A 23,013-nucleotide genomic window follows, 5' to 3' on the forward strand; every position below is an offset into this window, starting at 1 on the left:
TGTGGTGGCTACACCAGTTTGCATTCCCACCAGCAGTGTGTGAGGGTTCCCTTTTCTCCACATCCTCTCCAACATTTATTTTTTGTCTTGGTTATTACAGCCACTCTGACAGATGTAAGGTGATACCTCATTGTAGTTTTGATTTGCATTTCCCTAATAATTAGTGACATTGAACATCTTTTCATGTGCCTGTTGGCCATCTGTATATCTTCTTTGGAAAAATGTCTGTTCACATCCTCTGCCCATTTTTTGATTGGATTGTTTGGTTTTTTTATTGTTGAGTTGTATGAGACCATTATATATTTTGGAAATTAACTCCTTATTGGCTATACAATTTGCAAATATTTTCTCCCAGTTGGTAAGTTGTCTTTTCATTTTGTTCCTGGTTTCCTTTGCTTTGCAGAAGCTCTTTAGTCTGATGAAGTCCCATTTGTTTATTTTTTCTTTTGATTCCCTTGCCATGGTATTCAAGTAGACATGGTATCCAAAAAGATGCTGCTAAGACCGATGCCAAAGAGTGTAGTACCTATATTTTCTTCTAGGAGTCTTATGTTTTCAGGCCTTATCTTCAAGTCTTTTAATCCATTTTGAGTTTATTTTTGTGTATGGTGTAAGATAATGGTCTACTTTCATTCTTTTGCATGTGGCTGTCCAGTTTTCCCATCACCATTTATTGAAGAGGCTTTCCTTTCTCCATTGTATGTTCTTGGCTCCTTTGTTGAAGATTAGCTGCCCATAGATGTGTGGTTTTATTTCTGGGCTTTCAATTCTGTTCTGTTGATCTGTGTGTCTGTTTTTGTGCCAGTACCATGCTGTTTTGATTACTCTACCTTTGTAGTATATTTTGAAGTCAGGGATTGTGATGCCTCCAGCTTTGTTCTTTTTACACAGGATTGCTTTGGCTATTTGTAGTCTGTTGTTCCATATAAATTTCAGGATTCTTTCTTCTATTTCCATGAATAATGTTGCTGGGATTCTGATTGGGATTGCATTGAATCTGTAGATTGCTGTAGATAATATGGAAATTTTAACTATGTTTATTCTTCAAATCTGTGAGCATGGAATATCTTTCCATTTCTTCATGTCAACTTCGATTTCTTTTAATAATGTCTTATAGTTTTCAGTGTATAGGTCTTTCACTTCCTTGGTTAAATTTATTCCTAGATATTTTATTCTTTTTGTTGCAATTGTAAATGGGGTTGTATGCTTGAGTTCTCTTTCTGTTGATTCATTATTACTGTATAGAAATGTATCTGATATTTGTATGTTGATTTTGTACCCTGCAATTTTGCTGTAGCTTTTTATTATTTATAATAGTTTTCTGGTGGATTCTTTAGTATTTTCTATATATAAAATCAAGTTGTCTTCAAACAGTGAGAGTTTCTTCCTTTCTAATTTGGATACCTTTTCTTTCTTTTTCTTGCCTACTTGCTCTGGCAAAAACCTCCAGTACTGTGTTGAATAGGAGTGGTGAGAGTGGGCACTCTTATCTTATTCCTGTTCTCAGAGGGATGGCTTTCAGTTTTTCACTGTTAAGTAGGACCTTGGCTGTGGGTTTGTCATGTAGGGCCTTTATTATGTTGAGGTACTTTCCTCCTATACCCATTTTATTGAGAGTTTTTATCATAAATGGATGTTGGATCTTTTCAAATGCTTTCTCTGCTTCTAATGAAATGATCATCTGATTTTTATTCCTCATTTTGCTAATGTGGTATATCACATTGATTGATTTGTGGATGTTGAACCATCCCTGCATCCCTGGTATAAATCTCGCTTGATCATGGTGTATGATCCTTTTAATGTATTGCTGTTTTCAGTTTGCCAATATTTTATTGAGGATTTTTGCATCTGTGTTCATCAGCAATATTGGCCTGTAATTTTCCTTCATTGTGTTGTCCTTGTCTGGTTTTGGTATCAAGGTAACGTTGGCCTCATGGAAGGAGTTAGGAAGCATTCTGTCTTCTTCAATTTTTTGGAATAGTTCCAGAAGGATAAGTATGAAATCTTCTTTGAATGTTTGGTGGAATTCTCCAGAGAATCCATCTGGTCCTGAACTTTTTCTTTTTAGGAAATTTTTGATTACTGTTTCAATCTCTTTACTTGTGATTGGTCTATTCAGATTCTCTATTTCTTCTTGGTTCAGTTTTGGGAGGTTATATAAGTCTAATAATTTATTAGTTTCTTCTAGGTTATGCAATTTGTTGGCATATAGTTTTTCATAGTATTCTCTTATAATCCTTTGTATTTCTATGGTATCCATTGTAATTTCTCCTTTTTCATTTCTAGTTTTATTTATTTGAGCCTTCTCCCTTTTGTTCTTGGTGAGTCTGGCTAAAGGTTTGTCGATTTTGTTTATCTTCTCAAAGAAGCAGCTCTTAGTTTCATTGATCCTTTCTACTGTTTTTTTTTTTTTTTTTTTGTCTCTATTTCATTTATTTATCCTCTAGTTTTTATTATTTCCCTCCTTCTGCTGACTTTGGGCTTTGTTTGTTCTTCTTTTTCTGGTTCTATTAGGTGTAATTTAAGATTATTTATTTGAGATTTTTCTTGTTTGTTGAGGTGGGCCTGTGTTGCTATGAATTTCCCTCTTAGGACCACTTTTGCTTCATCCCATAGTAGTTGTTTTGTTGTATTTTCATTTTCATTTGTCTCCAGAGTCTCCTTTGATTTCTTCATTGATTCAATGGTTGTAGCATGTTGTTTAGTCCCCACATATATGTGACTTTCCAAGCCTTTTTCTTATAGTTGATTTCTAGTTTCACAGCATTGGAAAAGATGCTTGATATGATTTCAATCTTCTTGAATTTATTGAGGCTTGCTTTGTTTCCCAACATATGATCTATCTTTGAGAATGTTCCATGTGCACTTGAGAAGAAGGTATATTCTGCTGGTTTTGGATGGAATGTTCTCTCTATATCTATTAAGTCCATCTGGTCTAGTTTTTCATTTGAGTTCACTATTTCCTTGTTGACTTTCTGTCTGGATGATCTATCCATTGATGTAAGTGGGTCATTGAGGTCCCCTAATATTATTGTGTTGTTGTTAATACTTCCTTTTAGGTTTCTTAATACTTGCTTTATGTACTTTGGTGCTCCTGTATTAGGTGCATATATATTCATAAGTGTTATATCCTCTTGGTGGAATGTCCTTTTTATCATTATATCCTGCCCCTCTTTGTCTCTCATTGCCTTTTTTATCTTGAAGTCTGCTTTGCCTGATACAAGTCTGGCAATACCGGCTTTCTTTTGCTTGCCATTTTCTTGGAGTATCATCTTCCATTCCTTCACTCTGAGCCTGTGTTTGTCTTTAGAGCTGAGATGTGTTTCCTGGAGGCCACATATTGTTGAGCCTTATTTTTTAATCCATCCAGCCACTCTGTGTCTTTTGATTGGAGAATTCAATACATTTACATTTAGAGTGATTATTGATATATGAGGACTTGATACTGCCATTTTATCTCTTGTTTTCTGGTTGGTCTACATTTCCATTGTTTCTCTTCCCTTGTATTTCTGACTTCCATTTCAGTTTAGTGATTTTCTTTTCTTTTCTTTTCTTTTTTTTTTGAGGAAGATTAGCCCTGAGCTAACTACTGCCAGTCCTCCTCTTTTTGCTGAGGAAGCCTGGCCCAGAGCTAACATCTGTGCCCATCTTCCTCTACTTTATATGTGGGACGCCTACCACAGCATGGTGTGCCAAGCAGTGTCATGTCTGCACGTGGGATCCGAACCGGCGAAGCCCGGGCCACTGAGAAGTGGAATGTGCGAACTTAACCACTGCACCACCAGGCCAGCCCCACAGTTTAGTGGTTTTCTGTGATGGTTTTCTCTTTATTTATGATTTGTGTCTCTGCTCTGATTTTTTGTTTAGTGGTTACCATGAGGTTTGTATAAAATATCTCGTAGATAATATAGTTATTTTCTGATAGCCTCTTATCTCCATTAGCCTAAGCAAGTTCCATCCCTTTCCTCTCCCCCTTCTGAGTTATTATTGTCACAAATTATTCTGTTTTGTGTTGTGAGTTTGTCACTAAATTGAAGTGTTTATAGTTATTTTTTATGCTTTCCTTCCTGTTATCTTTCCTGTTATAGTTAAGTGTTTGCTAACCTTTTCTGATAGATAGCTGCAATTTTCTGATTTTGTCTGTCTGTTTATCTCCTTGCTCAAGGCTTTGTAAACCTTTGCCTTTTTGTTTCAGGTAGGTGGGCTTCCTTCATCATTTCTTGTAAGGGAGGTCTAGTGGTGATGAACTCCCTCAGGTTTTGTTCATCTGGGAAAGCTTTTATTTCTCCATCATCTCTGAAGGATAGTTTCATTGGATAGAGTAGTCTTGGCTGAAAGTTTTTGTCTTTCAGTATTTTGACTATATCATTCCATTCTCTCCTAGCCTGTAAGGTTTCTGCTGAGAAGTCTGCTGAAAGCCTGATAGGGGTTCCTTTGTAGATTATTCTCTTCTGCCTTGCTGCATTTAATATTTTTCCTTGTCATTGACTTTTGCCAATTTTACTACTATATGCCTTGGAGAAGGTCTTTTTGCATTGATGTAATTAGGAGTTCTATTGGCTTAATGTACTTGTAAGTCCAGTTCTTTCCCCAGGTTTGGGAAGTTCTCAGGTATTCTTTCTTTGAACAAGCTCTCTGCTCCTTTCTCCCTCCCTTCTACCTCTGGAATACCTACAATCCTTAAGTTGCATTTCGTAATTAAGTCAGATATTTCTGGAAGAATTTCTTCTTCTTTTTTTAAGTCTTAGATCTCTCTCCTCCTCCACCTGAAGAATTTCTGTATTTCTGTCTTATAAATCACTAATTCTGTCCTTCATAACATCAGCTCTGTGGGTTTTTTTAAGGATTCTAGATTGTCTTTTTATCTCATTCATTGTGTTCATCTTCAGAATTTCTCTTTGGGTTTTGTTTTTTAGAGTTTCAATCTTTTTGGTGAAATATTCCTTCAGCTCATTAATTTTATTCATGAGCTCATTGAACTGTCTTTCTGAGTTTTCTTGTAACTCGTTGAGTTTCTTTATGACAACTATGTTGGGAATTCTCTATCATTTAGATTGTAAATTTCTGTGACTTCAGGATTGGTTTCTGAAGACTTGTCGTCTTCCTTCTCCTCTGAAGTGTTACTGTAGTTTATCATGGTGTTTGATGATGTGATCCTTTACCGAGGCATTTGTAGTAATATCAGCTCACGGATTCCACCTGCCGCCCCTGGGGTGAGGGCGGGAGCTGTGTTTGTTGAACCCACTGTGTCTACTTGAAGTTCTACCAGTAGCGGTCCTCTGTGTTTTCCCAGTGGCTGCAGCCACTTGGTGGGTCACACACGCACCCCCCAGGCACTCTGGTGTGGGACCGCTGCCTTGGCAGGGGACCTGCTGAGCTGATGCATTAGGTAGGAGGGGAGGGGCACTTTCTTTCATGCATGCGGGCCTGCTCTGCACTTGTGGGCAGTTCACCTGAGCTCAATGTAGAGTGTTCCCACAGGCAGGGCTGCCGTGGTATGGTGGGCATTCCTACAGGCATTGCTGCAACTCCGAAAGCACAAGCATTGGTGCACAGGCCTGCCTGCCCCAACTCCCGCCTCCTCTTATGCTCACATGCTGGCTGCTGTGTGAGGACCCATGACCGAGATCACTGCCACCAGGGAGGGGAAGGGATCTTCTCACCTCCTTCCACTGTTTCCCGGGGATCCAGTATTCCCACCTTCAGATGTATGGCTGCATGAACCTCTCAGGCATCCTATTGTGCTGTGTAGGGAATCCTCTGTTGGTTAAGGAATATCTGTTTCATTGTAACTTACAGGACAGAGACTAAGGGAGCAACTCATTCCACTATGATGCTCTTTTTTGTTTTTTTTCCTCAGACTTTTTACGTGCGGATCAAGGTAAAAATTTTATTAAATTCTTGGGATATTGCAGAGTTGGCACAAAACAAAGGTACTGCTTTCTTCTTATATTCTAATGTAACTATTTTTCCACATATTATTATTTTTTTATTGAGGTCACATTGGTTTACAACACTGTGTAAATTTCAGGTGTACATCATTATATTTTGACTTCTATATAGACTGCATCATGTTCACTACCAAGAGTCTGGTTTCCATCCATCACCATACACATGTGCCCCTTAACCCCGTCCCCCCACCCCCAATCCACTTCCCTCGTGGTAACCACCCATCTGTTCTCCATATCTGTGTTTGCTTGTTATCTGCCACATATGAGTGAAATCACACTGCATTTGTCTTTCTCTGTCTGACTTATTTCACTTAGCATATTACCCTCAAGGTTCATCCATGTTGTCGCAAATGGTACATCAATTTCTTGCATCCATATCAAAAATATATTGAGTCAACTGTCATTGTCACCTCACTTTACCCTTCTTCAGCGTGAGCTCTGCCTTTCATATTTCAGTAATTCTTCTAGTATTTCCCTCTCGAAGAAAGAGCCAGTGAGAGCAGAGAGGAAAAATGAATACATTAATAGATTCATTGGTCTCTCCTTTGAGTGGACAGATCAGAATCAATAACTCAAGGCATGTTTGGAGTATATCTTGGTTTCATTTATCACTTATAAGCCCACCTTTTATTAACATAAGTTAAAAAGAGTTATAAATTCTATATAGCTGTATAGTAAGTGTGCTTTTGGCTGTGTGTTCAAATTTGTCTAAAATATGAATCTCTTTTTAAAATTCAAGTTAAAACGATTTCCTTGCTGCGGTGAAATTGGTGTGTGTTTAAATGTGAGATGAAACTTTTGTTATGCAGTATTAACAAGTAAAGTAAGATGGCATACTGTGGTTCCCTTTTACCTTTTTGTAAATGTTAGTTTATTATACTATTTCTGAAATATTAATGATTTTTATATATTTTATTCAAGTGAAAAATATCTCTTTGCTACAGTGAGTTTTTTGTTTTGTTTTGTTTTCAGGAGCTGAACGTCCTGAAATGAAAGGTAAATATATTTTTATGATATAAAATTTATACTACAGAATTGAAAACAAGAATAAGGTGTTATAGCTTTTATGATATATGTTCAGTATTGATATATGCTATGCATTTTTCTCAAATAATAGTTAACCTTTGCTGTGGTAAATTTTGGGTTGGTTTTTTTTCCAGACTTTTTACATGTTGCTAAAGGTAAAAATTTTATTCAATTCTTGGGATATTCCAGAATTGAAACAAAGGTACTCCTGTCTTCTTATATTTTGATGTAACTACATTTTCCCACATACTATTATTTATTTCTATTGAAGTAGCATTGGTTTATAAGTGTGTAAATTTCAGGTGTACATTATTATATTTCAGCTTCTGAATAGACTGCATCGTGTTCACCACCAATAGTCTAGTTTCCATCCATCACTCTACAAATGTGCCCCTTTACCCTTTTTGCCCTCCCCTATCTGCTCCCCTCTGGTACCACCCATCTGTTCTCCATGTGTTTGTTGTTGCTTTGTAGCTACCAGCTGAGAATGATATGACCATCTGTTACCAAAAACTCAGCTTTAACATTAGTTCAGGCTCAGAGGCCCTTTTCACAATGGGATAAACTTATTCTCACACTGCTAACCAAAAATCACCACCCAAAGGGGAGCATTCCCTGGGCATCTCACCTTTGCCAAATACCCTTTTCCTCTTCCTTTACTTTTTCCTCAAAACCAATGCAGCTCCTAAAGAAACTGCCACTAGAGGAAAGATAACACTTTCTCATGAGAGGTATTTTCTTATTTGCGTTTGTACTCAGATGTCCCCAAATCCTCCAGCTCTTTAGGGCCACTCTTTTCTTTATTATTCATATAAAATAACTACCAGAAGTCCATGGTCCTCCTCAGGATTTCTTAGGATTCCTGGGGAACTTTTATATGCACAAGATCAGCCTTTTCGAAATGCCTAACCTCAGTTCTTTCCTTGTATTCCCTGGCTCTTGTCATTTTGCCCTCCACGGCTGCTGTTCTTTTTGTCCCCATCTTTCTTCCTTTTCTTCTTCCCTCCCTCTTTCCCTGCCTTCCTCGTTGGTTTCAGACCTCAGGTGCAAATAGACAAGTTAATGAAACTTCTCAGCTCATTGCACAGGAGCGTCGTTGGTCCAGACAAGGCCCCTCTCTTGTTTTATTTATGCTCCTTCATCCCTGTACCTTACCTCCATTCCCCATAGGCAACCATTTTAATGTGATTTAACATGCATACATATTCTCATCCAGTGTAATTGTTATCTTGTGAGCATACATTTTTAATTCACATTATATTGTGTTGTAAATCTCAAATTTCCCTTTTCTTTTCACAAAGCGTTATGTTTTAAAGACCTGTCCATGTTGCTATGTGTCCATTTAATCCATTGCTCCTGACTGCTGCCTAAAACACTCTGTGGTGTTCACCTTTCACAGTTCACTCTCTACTTTCTCAGTAATGGACTATCACAATCACACTGCCATGAACATCGTTTCCTTAAAGATGTGTGGGGAGGATTTCTCTGAGATATCTAGGTGGGCAAGGAATTGTTGGCTCTTGGGTTACGCATCTACTTAATTTGACTGACTAGTGCCTGCATGTTCTTTGGCAGAGCTGTTCCAGTCCTCGCCTCCACCAGCGATGCCTGAGGGTTCTTCACCCCCACTAACATTTAGTGTTATCCAGCGTTCTGATTTTGCTGGTCTCATACTGTCAAGTGATATGGTATTGTTTGCTAATTTGAATTTTTCTAATAACCAATGATTTTGAGTTTCTCTTCATATGCATATTAGTTTTTTGAGTTTCCTCTTCCTTTTTTTTCCTCTACTTTCCCCAGTTCACATCATTTGCCTCATTTCATACAGGCTTCTTGTTGATTTGCCTTCTAGGTATTAATGTCTTTTTAGTTTTAGACATTGCAAACACCATCTTCCACTCTGTCACCTGTCTATTAACTTTATCCATAGTAAGCTTTGTTGAATATAAATCCTTAATCTTTATATAATCAGTCATTGATTGTTTTTCTTACGGTTTGTGTTTTTGGAACTCGTGCTGCTCTTCTAACCTCCAGTACACCTCAGCTACAATGGACTTTCCCCATCTTCCTTTGTGGAGCATTTAATATGAATGTTTGCGTCTTCTCTCTGATTCATGAGGGTGCTTTTGTGAAAGCTCTGAGCACAGCCTCTCTCTGTCCCAGAAAATAACCTAGGTCTGTGGCATGACAGCTACATGCAGGCCTCTCCCAAAAGAACTTGGGAAATCCAGGGACGAGACACAGGAGTGCTGCAGCAAAGTAACATTGCCCTTCTGGGCTGCAGCCTCACCCAAGACAGAGTAGCATGTTGGCAAGACTCCACCTTTGAATCCCCAGATCAAAGAAATCATGATCCTGTCCATGACTGACATGTTCTAGGACAGCAGAACGAAGATGGAATCATCCCATATAACTTCACGCAAAAGTCTTAAGGAAAAAGGAAGAAAAATTTTTTTTTGTTTTTGTTTTTGTGCTTTTGACTTCTGCAGCCTAGATGCCTAATACTAACCAAGCCTAATCCTGAAACCAATGAGATATCTTTGTTTGCACGACCTCTGTAAGAGGTGCCTTATTATGTGCAAAATGAGAGGAGCCTTTTTAATGGCGGCTCAGGACGCTTTTGGTCAGTGTTGGTGACTGTGCCCTCCCTTATGTAAAGACCTTGTGAATGCAAAGTTGAAAGAGGAGCTTTCCTTCTCTGACCTGGGCATTTTGCCTTCTCTAAATGCAGAAAACTGCAGCCCCAGGAGTCTCACCATTGGCTTATACCAACAGACACCGCTAGTTTGTGCTGCAAAATTTCTACACAGTTCATCTTGAGCCTTCACAATTACCAAGCTATAGTAAGGAAACAGGACGATGTGCTTTGGGGATTTTGTACTGTCGTTTTTCAAGGGAGAACGAGTTTTAAGACAGAAAATTATTATCAAAGTTTAAACGATTTTAATGATTTAATTTTTACTATAAACACACCTTTAAACATTGGATCTTTTGTTTTATTATAGAAGAAATTTTGACTGCTGATATGGATGCAGGTGAGTCAACATTGTTCATTTTTACTAGTGGTTCACTGGTTTAAGTTTGCATTTTCATGTCGTGCGTGTGTGTGTGTACATGTATGTAATATAATTGATTCGAGCAACAATTACCTTTGATATCAATTTTAATAGAAAAAACAACACTATTCTCTTCCTTTCCTTATGACTTCGAAGAAAAACAAGCATTAAATGCTTCTTGAGAACTGCTTTTAAAAGTGGGTTACTGCACATGGCTAACTTTGAAGAAAAACAATACTCTAGGCCTACATAAAGTTTTTCTATTTGTTATGAGCTTTGTCAGGTCAGTTTTGTTGAACACAACTAGATTTCAAGCGTGACTCAGGACATACATTTTGAAATAGGAAAAAAATAGATTTTAACTGAATTAATCTGTTCTTTTGTAATGTTTTAAACCATGATAACAGAAGGTCTGTGAAGATCTGTATCCTGGCTAGTGGTGCACTAAGGGCCAAATTTAATTAAAGTGTTCAGTCCCTGGGAAAACAGTAATTGATAAGTGCTTTTGGGTCAGACTGACTTGCATTAAATCCTGACTTAGTTATTTATTAGCTATGTAAACTTAGGTGAGTAACTTAAGCTCAAATACAAACTGGACATAAAATAGCTCCTTATTTTAGGGGGATTTTAAACTGAAGTTCATATAAGACTGCCTTCTAACTGCCAGGCCCCAAAAATTAATTAACATTTTTTAAAATCAGGCAACAAGTGAAAGATTTAGGTCTCAAAGCTACAGATATTTGTAAGAAGGGATTTTCAACAAAGGCCCTTTATTTTCTACTTAAGATGACATAAATTTTCAGATACTACCCAAGCTGGTTCCACAGTCCTCAACAGATGAGGTCTCTCTTCTTTCAAAGGTCCAAGCAGAAATTTAAAACTTACCATCACATCCTTCCCCGAAACCTGTTCTTAGGATGAGTGGGACCCAAAAAAGTCTTCTATCCACATTTGTTCACAGCTTTTCTCCCTTGAGGACCTACCTCCTCCTTATATGTTCAAAGTAATTGACAGTGATAATAATTTTCCTTTCACATTTGGGGCTAAGAAGCAAGTTTGCAAAAATTTTCATGACATGGTAAAATATAGAGAGAGAGTAAGGAGAGCATCTTTATTTTACTTTCTTCCTTTGTCATGAATTGTCTTGCAAATTCAAGCCTTGCTCTACCACGTTCTCCCAGTGACAAACGTGCCAGGTCTGAATGCTCACAGAGGAAGGAAACATCATCACACGTCAGTGGCTACAAACACACCACCCTCCTGGCCCCCCGATCCTAGATTGTCCGGGGGTCCCTGGCACATTACCTCTTAGGGTTACTATGATGACTGAATGAGAGAAACTATATCCAAAGTACTTAGCATGGGGCCTGACACATAGAAAGTACTCAATATTAACATCGCTAATGTTAATATTAATATTATTGAAGAGTCCCATGTGAACAGCTTCTAGAAAGTTAAAACCATGAAAGTGAGAAGTTAGAGTTCCCCTAAGTGAACCCCCATCCTGAGCTGTCCCGGCAGAAATGCCTGGGTATGTGGCATGCGTCAGGTAAATGTTTAACCCCTCGGCCTGCCTCTTTCTGCCACCAGTCCACCTTTAGGCAGAACTTCAGAGAATCAAGCCAATTTTAATATTAAGCCAGAGTTTTTAAACAAGGTGAATGGTACAGTTTAACATCCAAAACAGTTTACTAACGAATCCAAAATAGTTTCTCATTAGCTGTGACTCTGTTTGGGGGGCATAGATAAGAAGTGTCTGCCCACAAGGTAACAGGTTCAAAATCATAACGATACAATCTCTTCCTTTCTTGAAGAAAGAAAATGGATAAAGTCCTTTTCCCCTAAACTATCCTGTGGAGTTAAAAACAGCTCGCCCATTCGAAGAAAACGAGTCGTGGGAGGACAGGAGGCGCACGTGGTAAACCTGCAGGAAGAGTCATGACGTCACTTCCGAGGAGCAGCCCAAGTTTGGGAAAAAAGGGGGGATATGTAATTATAAGAGACGGGAGTGTTGCGATGGAAATGTCTTAGAACCGCCTGTTCGTATTGCTGTGCGGTAGAAGGGCAGTGACCACACAAATGTCTTTTACAGGGAGACTTCCCATGGCAGGTGGCGATTAAGGATGTCACTGAGAGAATCAACTGTGGAGGAATTTATATTGGTGGCTGTTGGATTCTGACTGCTGCACACTGTGTCAGGTAAAGAATGTCTCAAACAGATTTTGGATTTCCTGAAACAATGAAAATGGGTAATACAGATTGTGCAGCTGGTAAATAAAAACATATCTGAGAAAGTCATGGGCAGGTTCCACTCTATTAACTGCTAAACAGCCTCTGACATTCATGATTGGGACCCCAAAGACCAATCGCCCAGAACCTACTGTGTTGGGTGCAAACCAAATTGTTGATCCAGCTGCCAGGGACAGATCAAACCTGTAGGGACCAAGTGACTTCACTTGGGTCCTTTGCATTATGGGAAAGCAAGTAGGGACTACTTGCATTTTGTAGGGCTAGGACCACACTGTTGGAGAGAGTTTATGTATGAAGAGTTTATACAGAGATAATACTAAGCTGGCATTTTCTCTGATCTCACCTCTACGACGATGTTGTTTAAAGAGCCACAGGCATTCAAAGCTCCAAACACATCATTTTGTCCCACCCATGACCCTTAAATGGATTTGATATGTATTCCATCCAGGCAAGAAAGGAACTGTTCAAAGCTCCATGCCATCATCTCACATTTGGCTCCAGCACTGGCTGCTGGCTGTGTGATTCTGGATAAACTGCTTACATGGTACATGATGCAGAGCTGTGGCCTGGGCCCTGCACTGCACCATCCAGGGGACACCACTCACATGGCATTTTGCTCTTTGGAAGTTCCTCGGGCTGCAGCAAGTCCTGGCTGATGGACCATGAATCACTGAGGGATTAGCCTGCTGAGCTGGTGGAGGAGACTTGTCTGATGAAGACTAAGTCTTGTCGTTGCCTCCTTTGACAGGGTTTTGAGATTCTCAGGTCAGAGAAGTGGGGTAGGCATAGTGTGTCTGGATGCAGCACTGGCATGTGACAAGATGTCTCTTAATTATCTGCAGATGGGAAATACAGTTTTGATGCAGGGCCAGTAAGAGTTATAAGTGGCCGTGTTAATTTGCTGGGGCTGCGATAACAAAATACCACAGAGTGCAGGGCTTAAACAACAGAAATTAATTTTCTCACAGTTCTAGAGACTAGAAGTTCAGGATCAAGGTGCTGGTAGGGTTGGTTTCTCCTTGGTTTCAGATAGCTGTCCTTTTTTTTTTTTTTTTGCTGGGAAAGATTCACTTTGAACACTAACATCTGTTGCCAGTATTCCTCTCTCTTTTTCTTTTTTTCCTCCCCAAAGCCCCAGTACATAGTTGTATATTCTAGTCGTAAGTCCTTCTAGTTCTTCTACGTGAGCCACTGCCACAGCATGGCAACTGACACACGGGTGGTATGGTTCCATGCCTGGGAACTGAACCCGAGCCACTGAAGCGGAGCTTGCCCAACTTTAACCACTAGGCCATCAGGGCTGGCTCCAGACAGCTGTCCTTTTGCTGTGTCCTCACATGGCCCGTTCTCTGCATACGTGCATCCCTGATGTGTCTTCCTAATCTTATAAGAAGACCAGTCATAGTGGATTAGAGCTCTACTCTTATGACCTCATTTAAACTTAATCACCTCTTTGAAGGCCCCATCTCCAAATACAACCACATTGGGGGTTAGGGCTTCAACACAGGAATTTTAGGGGAACACAGTTCAAGCCATAACAGGGGCTGAAGAGCAATACTCAAAAGGTGTTGATAATGACTCAAGGTCAGCTTGGAGGAGGACAGAGTTCAGGATTCTGGCCTCAGTTCTGACCTTTAGAATGAATGAAACATCATTTATTGAGCACCTCTCACAGACCAGATACTGTGCCCAGCACATTCACATGTGTTATTTTTTAATATTCTCAACAGTCCTAAGAGGTAAATATTATTCTTCCCATTTTGTAGATAAGTAGACTGAGACTGAGAAGTTACATGACTTGGCTAAAGCTACACTACTAGTCAGTAGCAGAGCCAGGATAAAATCAAGTTCAGTTTGACAGTATTTGACAGTAACTTAGATGAAGGCCTGCTTAGCAAGTCTGCAGGTGACCCAATGTTGAGAGGGATAGGAAACATGTTGAATTATTAAATACGTTGAATGACACCCATAAAAATCTCATGGTTTGGAGCAATGAGCCAAATCCAATTTCTTCCTTCTGAACGACCCTCTTCTCATAGCTTCTGTGACAGAACACTCTGGTTTTCCATCTACCTCTCTGGCCACACCTTCTCTGCCTTCTTTATAGCTTCCTCCTCCTGTGACTGAGCATTATTACTCAAGAGAAATCCTTGACTCCTCAGTGTTTAGCCTGGCTTCCTCTTCTCTTCTTATTCTCTCTTTCTAAGTTATCTGTGCTTTAAATACCACTGCATGCTGACACAATGATATCTCCAGCCTGGACTTCTCCTCCAACCACTGACCCTACAGTCAGTACCTCTTGGCTATATCAAAAGTACATCAAATTCAAAATGTCTAAGACTCAGCTCATGATATGCCCCTTACCCCAAACATGTCCTCTCCCAGTGTTCCCTATCTCAGGAAATGACGACTCCACTCATCTGCTTACACAAGGCAGAAACCTAAGAATCATCGCAGTTCACTTTCCTCAACCCGACCACAGCCCAGTCAATATGCCACCAACTCGAGATGGCATTTTTAATTTCTAATGATTTAATTCTCAAAACTTCTTTCCATCTCCACCATTACCCTGCCTTCACCTCTCCTCTGGATTATACCAACTGGCTTACTTACATTCACCTGCCCAGCCCTGCCCCATCTATCCATTCTCTACTGAGCAGCAGGGTAATTATTTCCAGACCTGGTTTTGACCACTCAAACTTAAAATTCAATGGCTCTGTACTCTTCTTAGGATGGAAAACAAAACAACCTTCTAACACGGCCCAGCAGGCCCCATAAGATCTGACCCCTACTTACCCTGCCAATCTCCTCCTGCCCCACAGCTTCGCTTCTTGGTCCCGCTCTGCACTTCTCTCAGCTACTAACGTGCACATTGCCCCCTGCTGCAAAGAGACCTTCCTATCTCATTTCCTACGCCTTTGCATGATCTTCCCTGCCCTGTTTCCCTAGTTAGTGCTGCTCTTTAGTCAGATCTCAGCTCAGTCTTCACTTCCTCAGAGAAGCTCCCCTGACTCCCTTAAGTCACAGCCCTCTCGATAGGTTCTCGGAACCCCATGTGCTGTTCGTCCCTCTCACTTTTCACAGTAGAATACATATCTTCATCAGAGTGATGATCCACTTAATGCTGCACCTTGCCCTAGACCCCAAGCTCCATGAAGGCACAAGCTATTTCTGATTTTGCTCATTTCTTCATCCCAGCAGCTAGCACCGTGCCTGGTAATACAGGTGCACATTAAGTATTTGTTGAGTAAATTGAATGGATAAAAGGGCTAACCTTTAAGCAATATTCAGGCCATCTGATCCTGGAAAACAACCAAAACTAAACGTGAAGCACAGCATTTTGGGGACACTAGGTACAATAAAAGCATCCTGACACCTCATCAGGAACTAGGACATCACTGTTTAACCGTAGGGTGATTACCTGAGAAAATGATGGTAGATGCCCGATTTGCTGGAAACTATGAGGTGAAAATTGGTATGAAAATGGAGTGAGGCATGAGAACTGGCTATAGTTAGCTCATTCACCATTTCAGTCAGATTTTAAAACAGCTACTATGTTCCACGTACAATACTAGGCTCAGGCATCTATCCACAGATGAATAAGACCCCATCTGTGACTTCAAGTGGCACAGTCTCACAGGAGGAAAGTCTTGGGAACAATTAATACACCACGATGTCAGGATGAAGTCAGTCTGAAAGGTCAGGAAGATGACTGCTGTGGTCTTCACCCTGAGACCCTCCGGGGTCAGCAGAGTCACTAGAGGCTGTGCTCTGACTCCCCGCTCCTCACCTGCTTTTCTGGCTAGATGCTGTCTGGTCTCTGTTTCAACACCTTCACTGCCAGTGCTGTCACTCCAGAGGCGGCCGACTCGTTGCACTTCTGGGCGTCTCTGGTTGTTAGTGAGTTCTGTGTGTCCCTGATATTGAGCAGTTAGATGGATTGTTCCTCTCTTCATTTACCCGTTGACCATAATTCTGCCCTAAGTAAAGTTAACTGCATGCTTCATGACAACAAGGATAAAAAGAAATCTGAGAAAATGAAAAAGTTTCTTTAAAAGGGAGAAGAGAAGGCTGAAGCATCAGAAGTCTTGTGTTTATAGTTGGGTTTTTTCTCAATATATTTTATTTCCTTTCTCCTTTCTGTTATAGAGTCAGTAAAGTTCACCGTTACCAAATATGGACATCATTAGTAGACTGGTTAAGACCTAACTCTGAAATAGGCATTCAATGGGCAAATAGAATTATTATCCATGAAGGCTACAATGGAACCACTTACCAAAATGACATCGCCTTGATTGAATTGAAAAAACGCCCAAACCAAAAAGAATGTGTGCTGCTTAATTCCATCCCCGCCTGTGTGCCCTGGTCTCCGTATCTATTCCGACCTAATGACAAATGCATCATTTCTGGCTGGGGTCGAGAAAAAGGTATAAGTTTTACAATTTATTCATCAGAATCCAGTGCTTGAAAAAGAATGGCAATAGAAATGCATAGGAGCTAATCTAGTGGTCAGAGAGAAACACAGCATCAAATCCAGAAAAGTGAGCATCCAGCCAGGGCTGGCTTGATAGGCTTGGGACCGAAGGGCCCTGTGCCTGGTTTACTTCTCTGCTGTCACCATCTTGAAATTCCTAATAATTTTTGCAGAGGCCCCACCTCACATTTTCATTTTTCACTGGGCTCCACAAATTGTTTAGCTGATCCTGATCCAGACTTTCAGAGGACACCTACACTCTGTGATCCTGAAGCATACATTGAGAGGGAACTATTCACCAAGAAAAACATGGAGTGATGGGGAACCTAGACAGGGACTTTGCAGATTTGTTGGAGAGATGTGGTTGGAAAATAAAAAGGTTTCAAAGGGATAGTACAGGATCTGCTGAGTCAGTGATCCCACAACCCTCTGCGCTCTCTCTCCCCTCCCCGACCCCCCATTCTCCATGCCCCACCCCCACATCCCACAAAGGCAAAGGGAATGTAAAGAATTCATTCCTCAAGCTTCTAAGAAGACTTGAGGTGGACATTCAGATGCATAAGAGGTGTGGATGCTTAGGGACAAATTATTAAAAAGACCTGGTAAATTACAGCTGAGATTAGAATTAAATCAGCCTATGTGTTTCCCCTCATCTTGAAGAGTTAGCCTGAAAATTTAGCTGCTTTTTTTTTTTTTTTTTTTTTGAGGAAGATTAGGCCTGAGCTAGCATCTGCTGCCAATCCTCCTCTTTTTGCTGAGGAAGGCTGGCCCTGAGCTAACATCCATGCCTATCTTCCTCTACTTTAGAGGATCCGGGCCAGCGAACCCCAGGCTACCAAAGCGGACGTGTGCAGTTAACCGCTGCACCACTGGGCTGGCCCCAAAATTTAGCTTCTTTTTGACCTCTTAAGCTCTCTTTGTAAATAACTTTACTGCATTGGTCTTATAAACTCGTATTCCAACACATTCTTTATAATTGCTACATTGGAAAGTATAAAATATATGTATAAATTAACCTGGATTTGTGGTATGTTTGAATAACCAAGACTTACAAAATATTAAATTTTATTAGTACTTAATTCATCCGGAAGGCATTATGTCCTTATATTTGTTCCATTTTTCTTGAAAATTTTATTATGTACATTTACAAGTATATACAAAAGCAAAGATAAAAGTATAACAAACCTACTTATTCATCACTCAGTTTCCACAGTTATCAACATTCTACCAATCTTGTTTTATCTCTTTGAATAGGAAATAGGATAATTAGGATAGGATAGGATAGGATAGTTAGGAAGGTTTATTTATAAAGGGGTTAATTACAAAGATGCGGGTGGGGGCTTGGGGAACCACAAGGGCTATGCAGGAATCCAGGACTAACAGTACCAGAGCTGGGACCTCTCCTAGATCTGAAGACATAAGGGGAAGGAGACATTAGTAGAAGGTGAACGAGCTTCAGATAGAGCAGGCTGCCTTGAGAGGAGCAGTGACCTTGGGTCGCTGGTTACAGCCAGCCCCAATTTCACCTCCTCTCTCCTTCCTGCCCTCCCTTCTGCTGGGGTCCTCTGCCGGAAACCAGCTGGAAACCAGAGGCTAAGGGCTTCCTACTGAGGCAGTTCCTCCACTCAGGCTATAAGGGCAGGGAGCAGGGCACTGATGGGTGGGTAATGCGTCTGAAGGATGATCAGGAGCTATTCGACATATCCCCAGCCAACACACACTTATTTTTTCCTGGAGTATATTAAATCAAATCCCAGTTATCATGGAATTTCACCCATGACTACTCCAGTATCTTAAGCAGGCAAGGGCTTAAAAAACAAAAACAAAACACACTATCATTCACACACAATAAAATGAAAGTGATTTATAATATTGTATAATAACCAGCTCATGTTTAATATTCCTCAATTATTTACAAAATATTTTTACCATCAGATTATTTCCATTTGGATCCAAAGAAAGTCCACATTGCAAGTCCTGGCTATTTTTCATAAAACTCTTTTAATCCAGAACAGTTACCCCTTCCTTTAGAATTTCCACATCTTGAATTTGGCTGATTGTATCCTCGATGTGGCATTTAACATGTTCTTCTATCTCATGTATTTTCTATTAACTGGTAGACATGTTCTGATGCATTGCTTTATTTATTAATCAGATATGGCTTAACACATTATTGAGCCCTTACTGTGACCGCAAGATAGTAATGCTGAAGTGCTAGGATTTCGCAGACCCAGCCAACAAACAAGGGGTGCAGGGGCTACAAGGCTGAAAGACAAAGGCCAGCTCTTAAGGCACTTTCAGTACAGAGGAGCTGTCAGACATGAACGCCACCATCAGACAGCAGCATGTGACGAGTGTCTCAAGGAGGATACAAAAGGCATGGGGGAAGGAGACGTTACCAGAAGGGGCATTTCAGGGGAGGGAGCAATCCCCTGAGTCATTAAAAATTGCTCACACACTACAGGAGCTCCCAGTTTTAAAGGCTTCTCCTGAGTTAGGGGAAGTAATAAATTACTAATTTTTAAAAAGCTCTTATCTGGAAGAAGGTAGCCATCTTAAGACTAATTTGAATTAGCACTTGAAGCAGAAAAAAAGAAATTCTTTCCTGATTTTGCCATACACTATGGTGGATTTTTGTCTCCCTCTGCCTCCCAGAAGACAAGAACGTTAGTTCTACAGGTAATTACCATGTGCTCACCACAGTGCTGGGAGTGTGGGGTGTCCTCTCAGGATAAGCCAGAGGTCTCTGTCCCCTGGTAGTTTACAGAGTCATTGAGAAGCTAAGTCATTTGGCATGAAACGTTTAGTGTAAAGTGAATTACTGAGTTCATGGATTAATTAATTACATAAATATTATTAAGCAACTATTTTGTGCCCCATGAGGCTGGGTGTGGTGCAGCAGTGAAGGAGTCAGAGCCAGCCTCCGCCCTCCCAGGGCAGAAACACTGCTGCACACTGGGAAAGGAAGACAGGGATGGGCAAAGAGACATGGCACCCTGTATTCTTAGCATTTTCCCACCTTCCCTGAACTGTCAATCAGCAACAGGACCTGGCCCTTCTCTGTCCTTGGACCAAAAATGTGCCAGTCCCAAATCGCTAACTTCAATGGAAGGGAAATCCTAAATCCTCTTTAAATCATGTTCAAATCCCTTAGGAGATGGAGTTCCTCACAGACACACAAAAACACACACACGCTGATAACTGCAGGGGTATTTTCTTCATTTTACCTTCTTACATTAAGAAGTTGTTTTAACATTAACACGCACTTTCCTGGAAAGAAGGGACTCTAAGAAGACAGGAGGTATTTCTCTGAGAAGCCCCTGGGCCCTGATTCCTACCCAACTCCCCCAACGCACTCAGCAATCAGAGGGGAAGGTGCGACCCAGCTCTCAGTAAATGAGGATGACGTCAGACCTACGTTCAATCACGCCCCTTGACTACTTTTAGAAAGACAATTATAGAAACTGGGGACATGAGCAGTGAATGATCAAATATGCTAATTAATTAGCCTCGAAAGTTTATAAATATGTGTTAAAGAATATATAGATTCTTATATATTGCTAATAGTTTACTAAATGATGAGTATTTCTGTAGATTCCTCATTTGTGACTTCTGAATGTCTATTTGTTTTCCCACTTTGTTTAGATCATCAAAAAGTCTACTCACTTAGGTGGGGTGAGGTGCATCTCATCAGCAACTGCTCCAGGTTCTACCCGAATCGCTACTTTGAGAAAGAAATGGAGTGTGCAGGTGAGCACCGACTGGTTTCTCCCAAAGAGAAATACATACATATATCCTGCCTGTCTATAGACACCTCTCCTCTCCCTGCCAGATCAGCCCCTGCTCTGGGCCCTGGACCTTGCATTTGCCCTCTGGCTGTGGCAGCATCAAACTCTTTCGGTCCTGCCCCTCCGCTCAAGTTCCTTCACTCTTAGACTAAGAGGAAAAGCTTCCTGAAGCTGTTCAACAGCAGGATAGCAAGGTGACAAACAGCGCAGACTTTGGAGCCTGGCTCCCTGGACTTACAGCCCAGTTTTAGCAATTACTACTCATGTGACCTGGAGCAAGTTCCCTCATCTGCAAAACTGAGGATCTTAGTAGATGAGGAAACAGATGAAGAGCAGTTACACATGCCTAAAGTCTTAGAGACAAGTGGTATATCCAGGATCACACCCTAACGTCTTCCAAATAAAACGCCAAATGATCTCGTTTCCAATGCGTCCAGTGGAAGTAAATTCTCCCTCTTCGGAAATCCCATTGCACGTCTACGCTGCCTGCCACTGTCTCTATGTCACAGCAATGCTAGGGCCTGACCTAACCCAACCACAGCAGTTCCTTCTTAGAGTGGTCACCCAAAGGCAGGTATCAGCCAGGGCAGTGCATTTATGATGATTTTTTTTTCTTTTTTTTGGGTGAGGAGGATTGGCCATGAGCTAACATCTACTGACAATCTTGCTCTTTTTTTTGCTTGAGGAAGATGGTCGCTGAGCTAACATCTGTGCCAGTCTTCCTCTATTTTGTATATGGGACACCACCACAGCCTAGCTTGATGAGCAGTGTGGAGGTCCGTGCCCAGGATTCAAACCTGCAAACCCCAGTCCACCAAAGCTGAGCATGCAAACTTAACCACTATACCATGGGGCCAGTCCCATTAGGGTGCTTTATTGGAGCCACTTATAAATAGTGTATTACAGACAAAGACATCCTATAACTTCTTGGATACAGCAATTTAAAAATCTTAGAAAGTCATCAGAGTGAGAAGAAAGTAAACAGACCATTTCTGTGCCCTCCCATCTTAAAATGGAGCTCAGGATTACAGAGCACAAAACAAGGGAAGAGCACAAAATCTCCCAGGAGGCCATATCACAGAACGAGGACATGCTCTGAGGTCTGGCTGCCTGAGTTCAAGTCCAGGCTCTGCCACTTATTAGCTGTATGACCTTGGACAAGTTAGTCTGCCCTCTGTGCCTTATTTGTCTCATCTTCAAATAGAGATAATGATGATACTTAACTCACAGGCTTGTGTTAAGGACTGAAACAATGAATGACTAGTAGATATCAAGCAGTCAATAAGCACTAGGAGTTGCTATTATTCTCCCTCTTGGCATCTGATGCTACTTCCAGATGGCAATCTCATCACAGTATATACTTGCATTAAGCAGAGAAGGCAGGGAGAGCACTTGCTAAATGTGGAGAATGAACAGAAGACAAAGTATTCCCCAGCCTGCATCTCTACTGCTCCAGGGGCTGGGGAGCCTGGGAGGGTGAGCTCATGGTGTTTCCTGTCAGGAGAGCGTGAGGGAGCTCAGGTCCTCACATACGCTGGTGGAAGAGCAGGAAGTCAGCATGGCGGCCTTGACAGATGGAAGTAAATGTGTGGTTTTCTTTTCCCTTTGTGTTTCTCAGGTACAGTGGACGGTTCCATCGATGCCTGTAAAGGGGACTCTGGAGGTCCTTTAGTCTGTCAGGATGCCAACAATGTGACTTATGTTTGGGGTGTCGTGAGTTGGGGTGAAAAGTGTGGAAGACCAGACTTTCCAGGCGTTTACACCAAAGTGGCCAATTATTTTGACTGGATTAGCCACCACGTGGGAAGGTCTCTTATTTCTCAGCATAATGTATAAAAACTGTGATCTTTCTCTTCTTTCTGCTCATTTTCTCTCAGGAGTTCTGTTGAAGTTGAAATGATACTGCATAATTAGTACTTCTCTAGGAAAAAAGACAAAGCCAATCTTACTGGATATCTTTAAAGGTCTCTACAGTTTATACCATGTTGGCATTTTGCTGTATAATTCTCAAATAAATATTATCGTCAAGCATACATATTTTATTCATTAGAAAATGTAGCTAAATGATCTCTTCATACAGGAGTGGTGTACTGACTGCTAAAAGGTGTAGCTAGTTGAAGGATACTGGATTCCCAGAAGCCTACGTTCAAACCCCAGCTCTACTAATTGCTTGGCTCTGGGCAATTTATTATCTTCTTTGTGTCTCATTTTCTATCTTTAAAGCGGAAACATTTGAGCAAATGAGATTACATTCTTACGAAATCTTTGGCATGGTACCTGTCACAGGAAAATCACTCACCTCACAGCTCTTGTCCTATTTCTCTGCTTCTTGAAGTATTAAAAGTTCTTGAAAAATTCACCTTTCCTTTCTCATTTCACAAGTTGTCCTTGACCCTCTCTCTACTCCCCTCATGGATGCTGCAGCACCACGGTTGAGCTCCGCAGTGTGGCCTCCCAGCCGCTTCCCC

General features: G+C 40.9%; 1 protein-coding gene across 17 annotated transcripts in view; it reads left to right on the top strand.

The window, feature by feature from the left end:
• CFI (complement factor I) overlaps positions 1-22,578 on the top strand; it is a 63,899-nt gene extending 41,321 nt beyond the window's left edge. For all 17 annotated transcript variants that reach the window (XM_070261565.1, XM_070261563.1, XM_070261570.1 and 14 more), the window contains 8 exons: positions 5,861-5,881; positions 6,924-6,947; positions 9,983-10,012; positions 11,848-11,951; positions 12,126-12,232; positions 16,433-16,710; positions 20,403-20,507; positions 22,164-22,578. In XM_070261565.1, coding sequence (XP_070117666.1) covers positions 5,861-5,881; positions 6,924-6,947; positions 9,983-10,012; positions 11,848-11,951; positions 12,126-12,232; positions 16,433-16,710; positions 20,403-20,507; positions 22,164-22,381 — 887 coding nt within the window. In that variant the 3' untranslated portion in view covers positions 22,382-22,578. The remainder of the gene's footprint in view (positions 1-5,860; positions 5,882-6,923; positions 6,948-9,982; positions 10,013-11,847; positions 11,952-12,125; positions 12,233-16,432; positions 16,711-20,402; positions 20,508-22,163) is intronic.
• The last annotated feature ends 435 nt before the right edge of the window (positions 22,579-23,013 follow it).

This window comes from Equus caballus, chromosome 2 (genome assembly GCF_041296265.1).
Source record: "Equus caballus isolate H_3958 breed thoroughbred chromosome 2, TB-T2T, whole genome shotgun sequence".
In the NCBI taxonomy this organism is placed as follows: domain Eukaryota; kingdom Metazoa; phylum Chordata; class Mammalia; order Perissodactyla; family Equidae; genus Equus; species Equus caballus.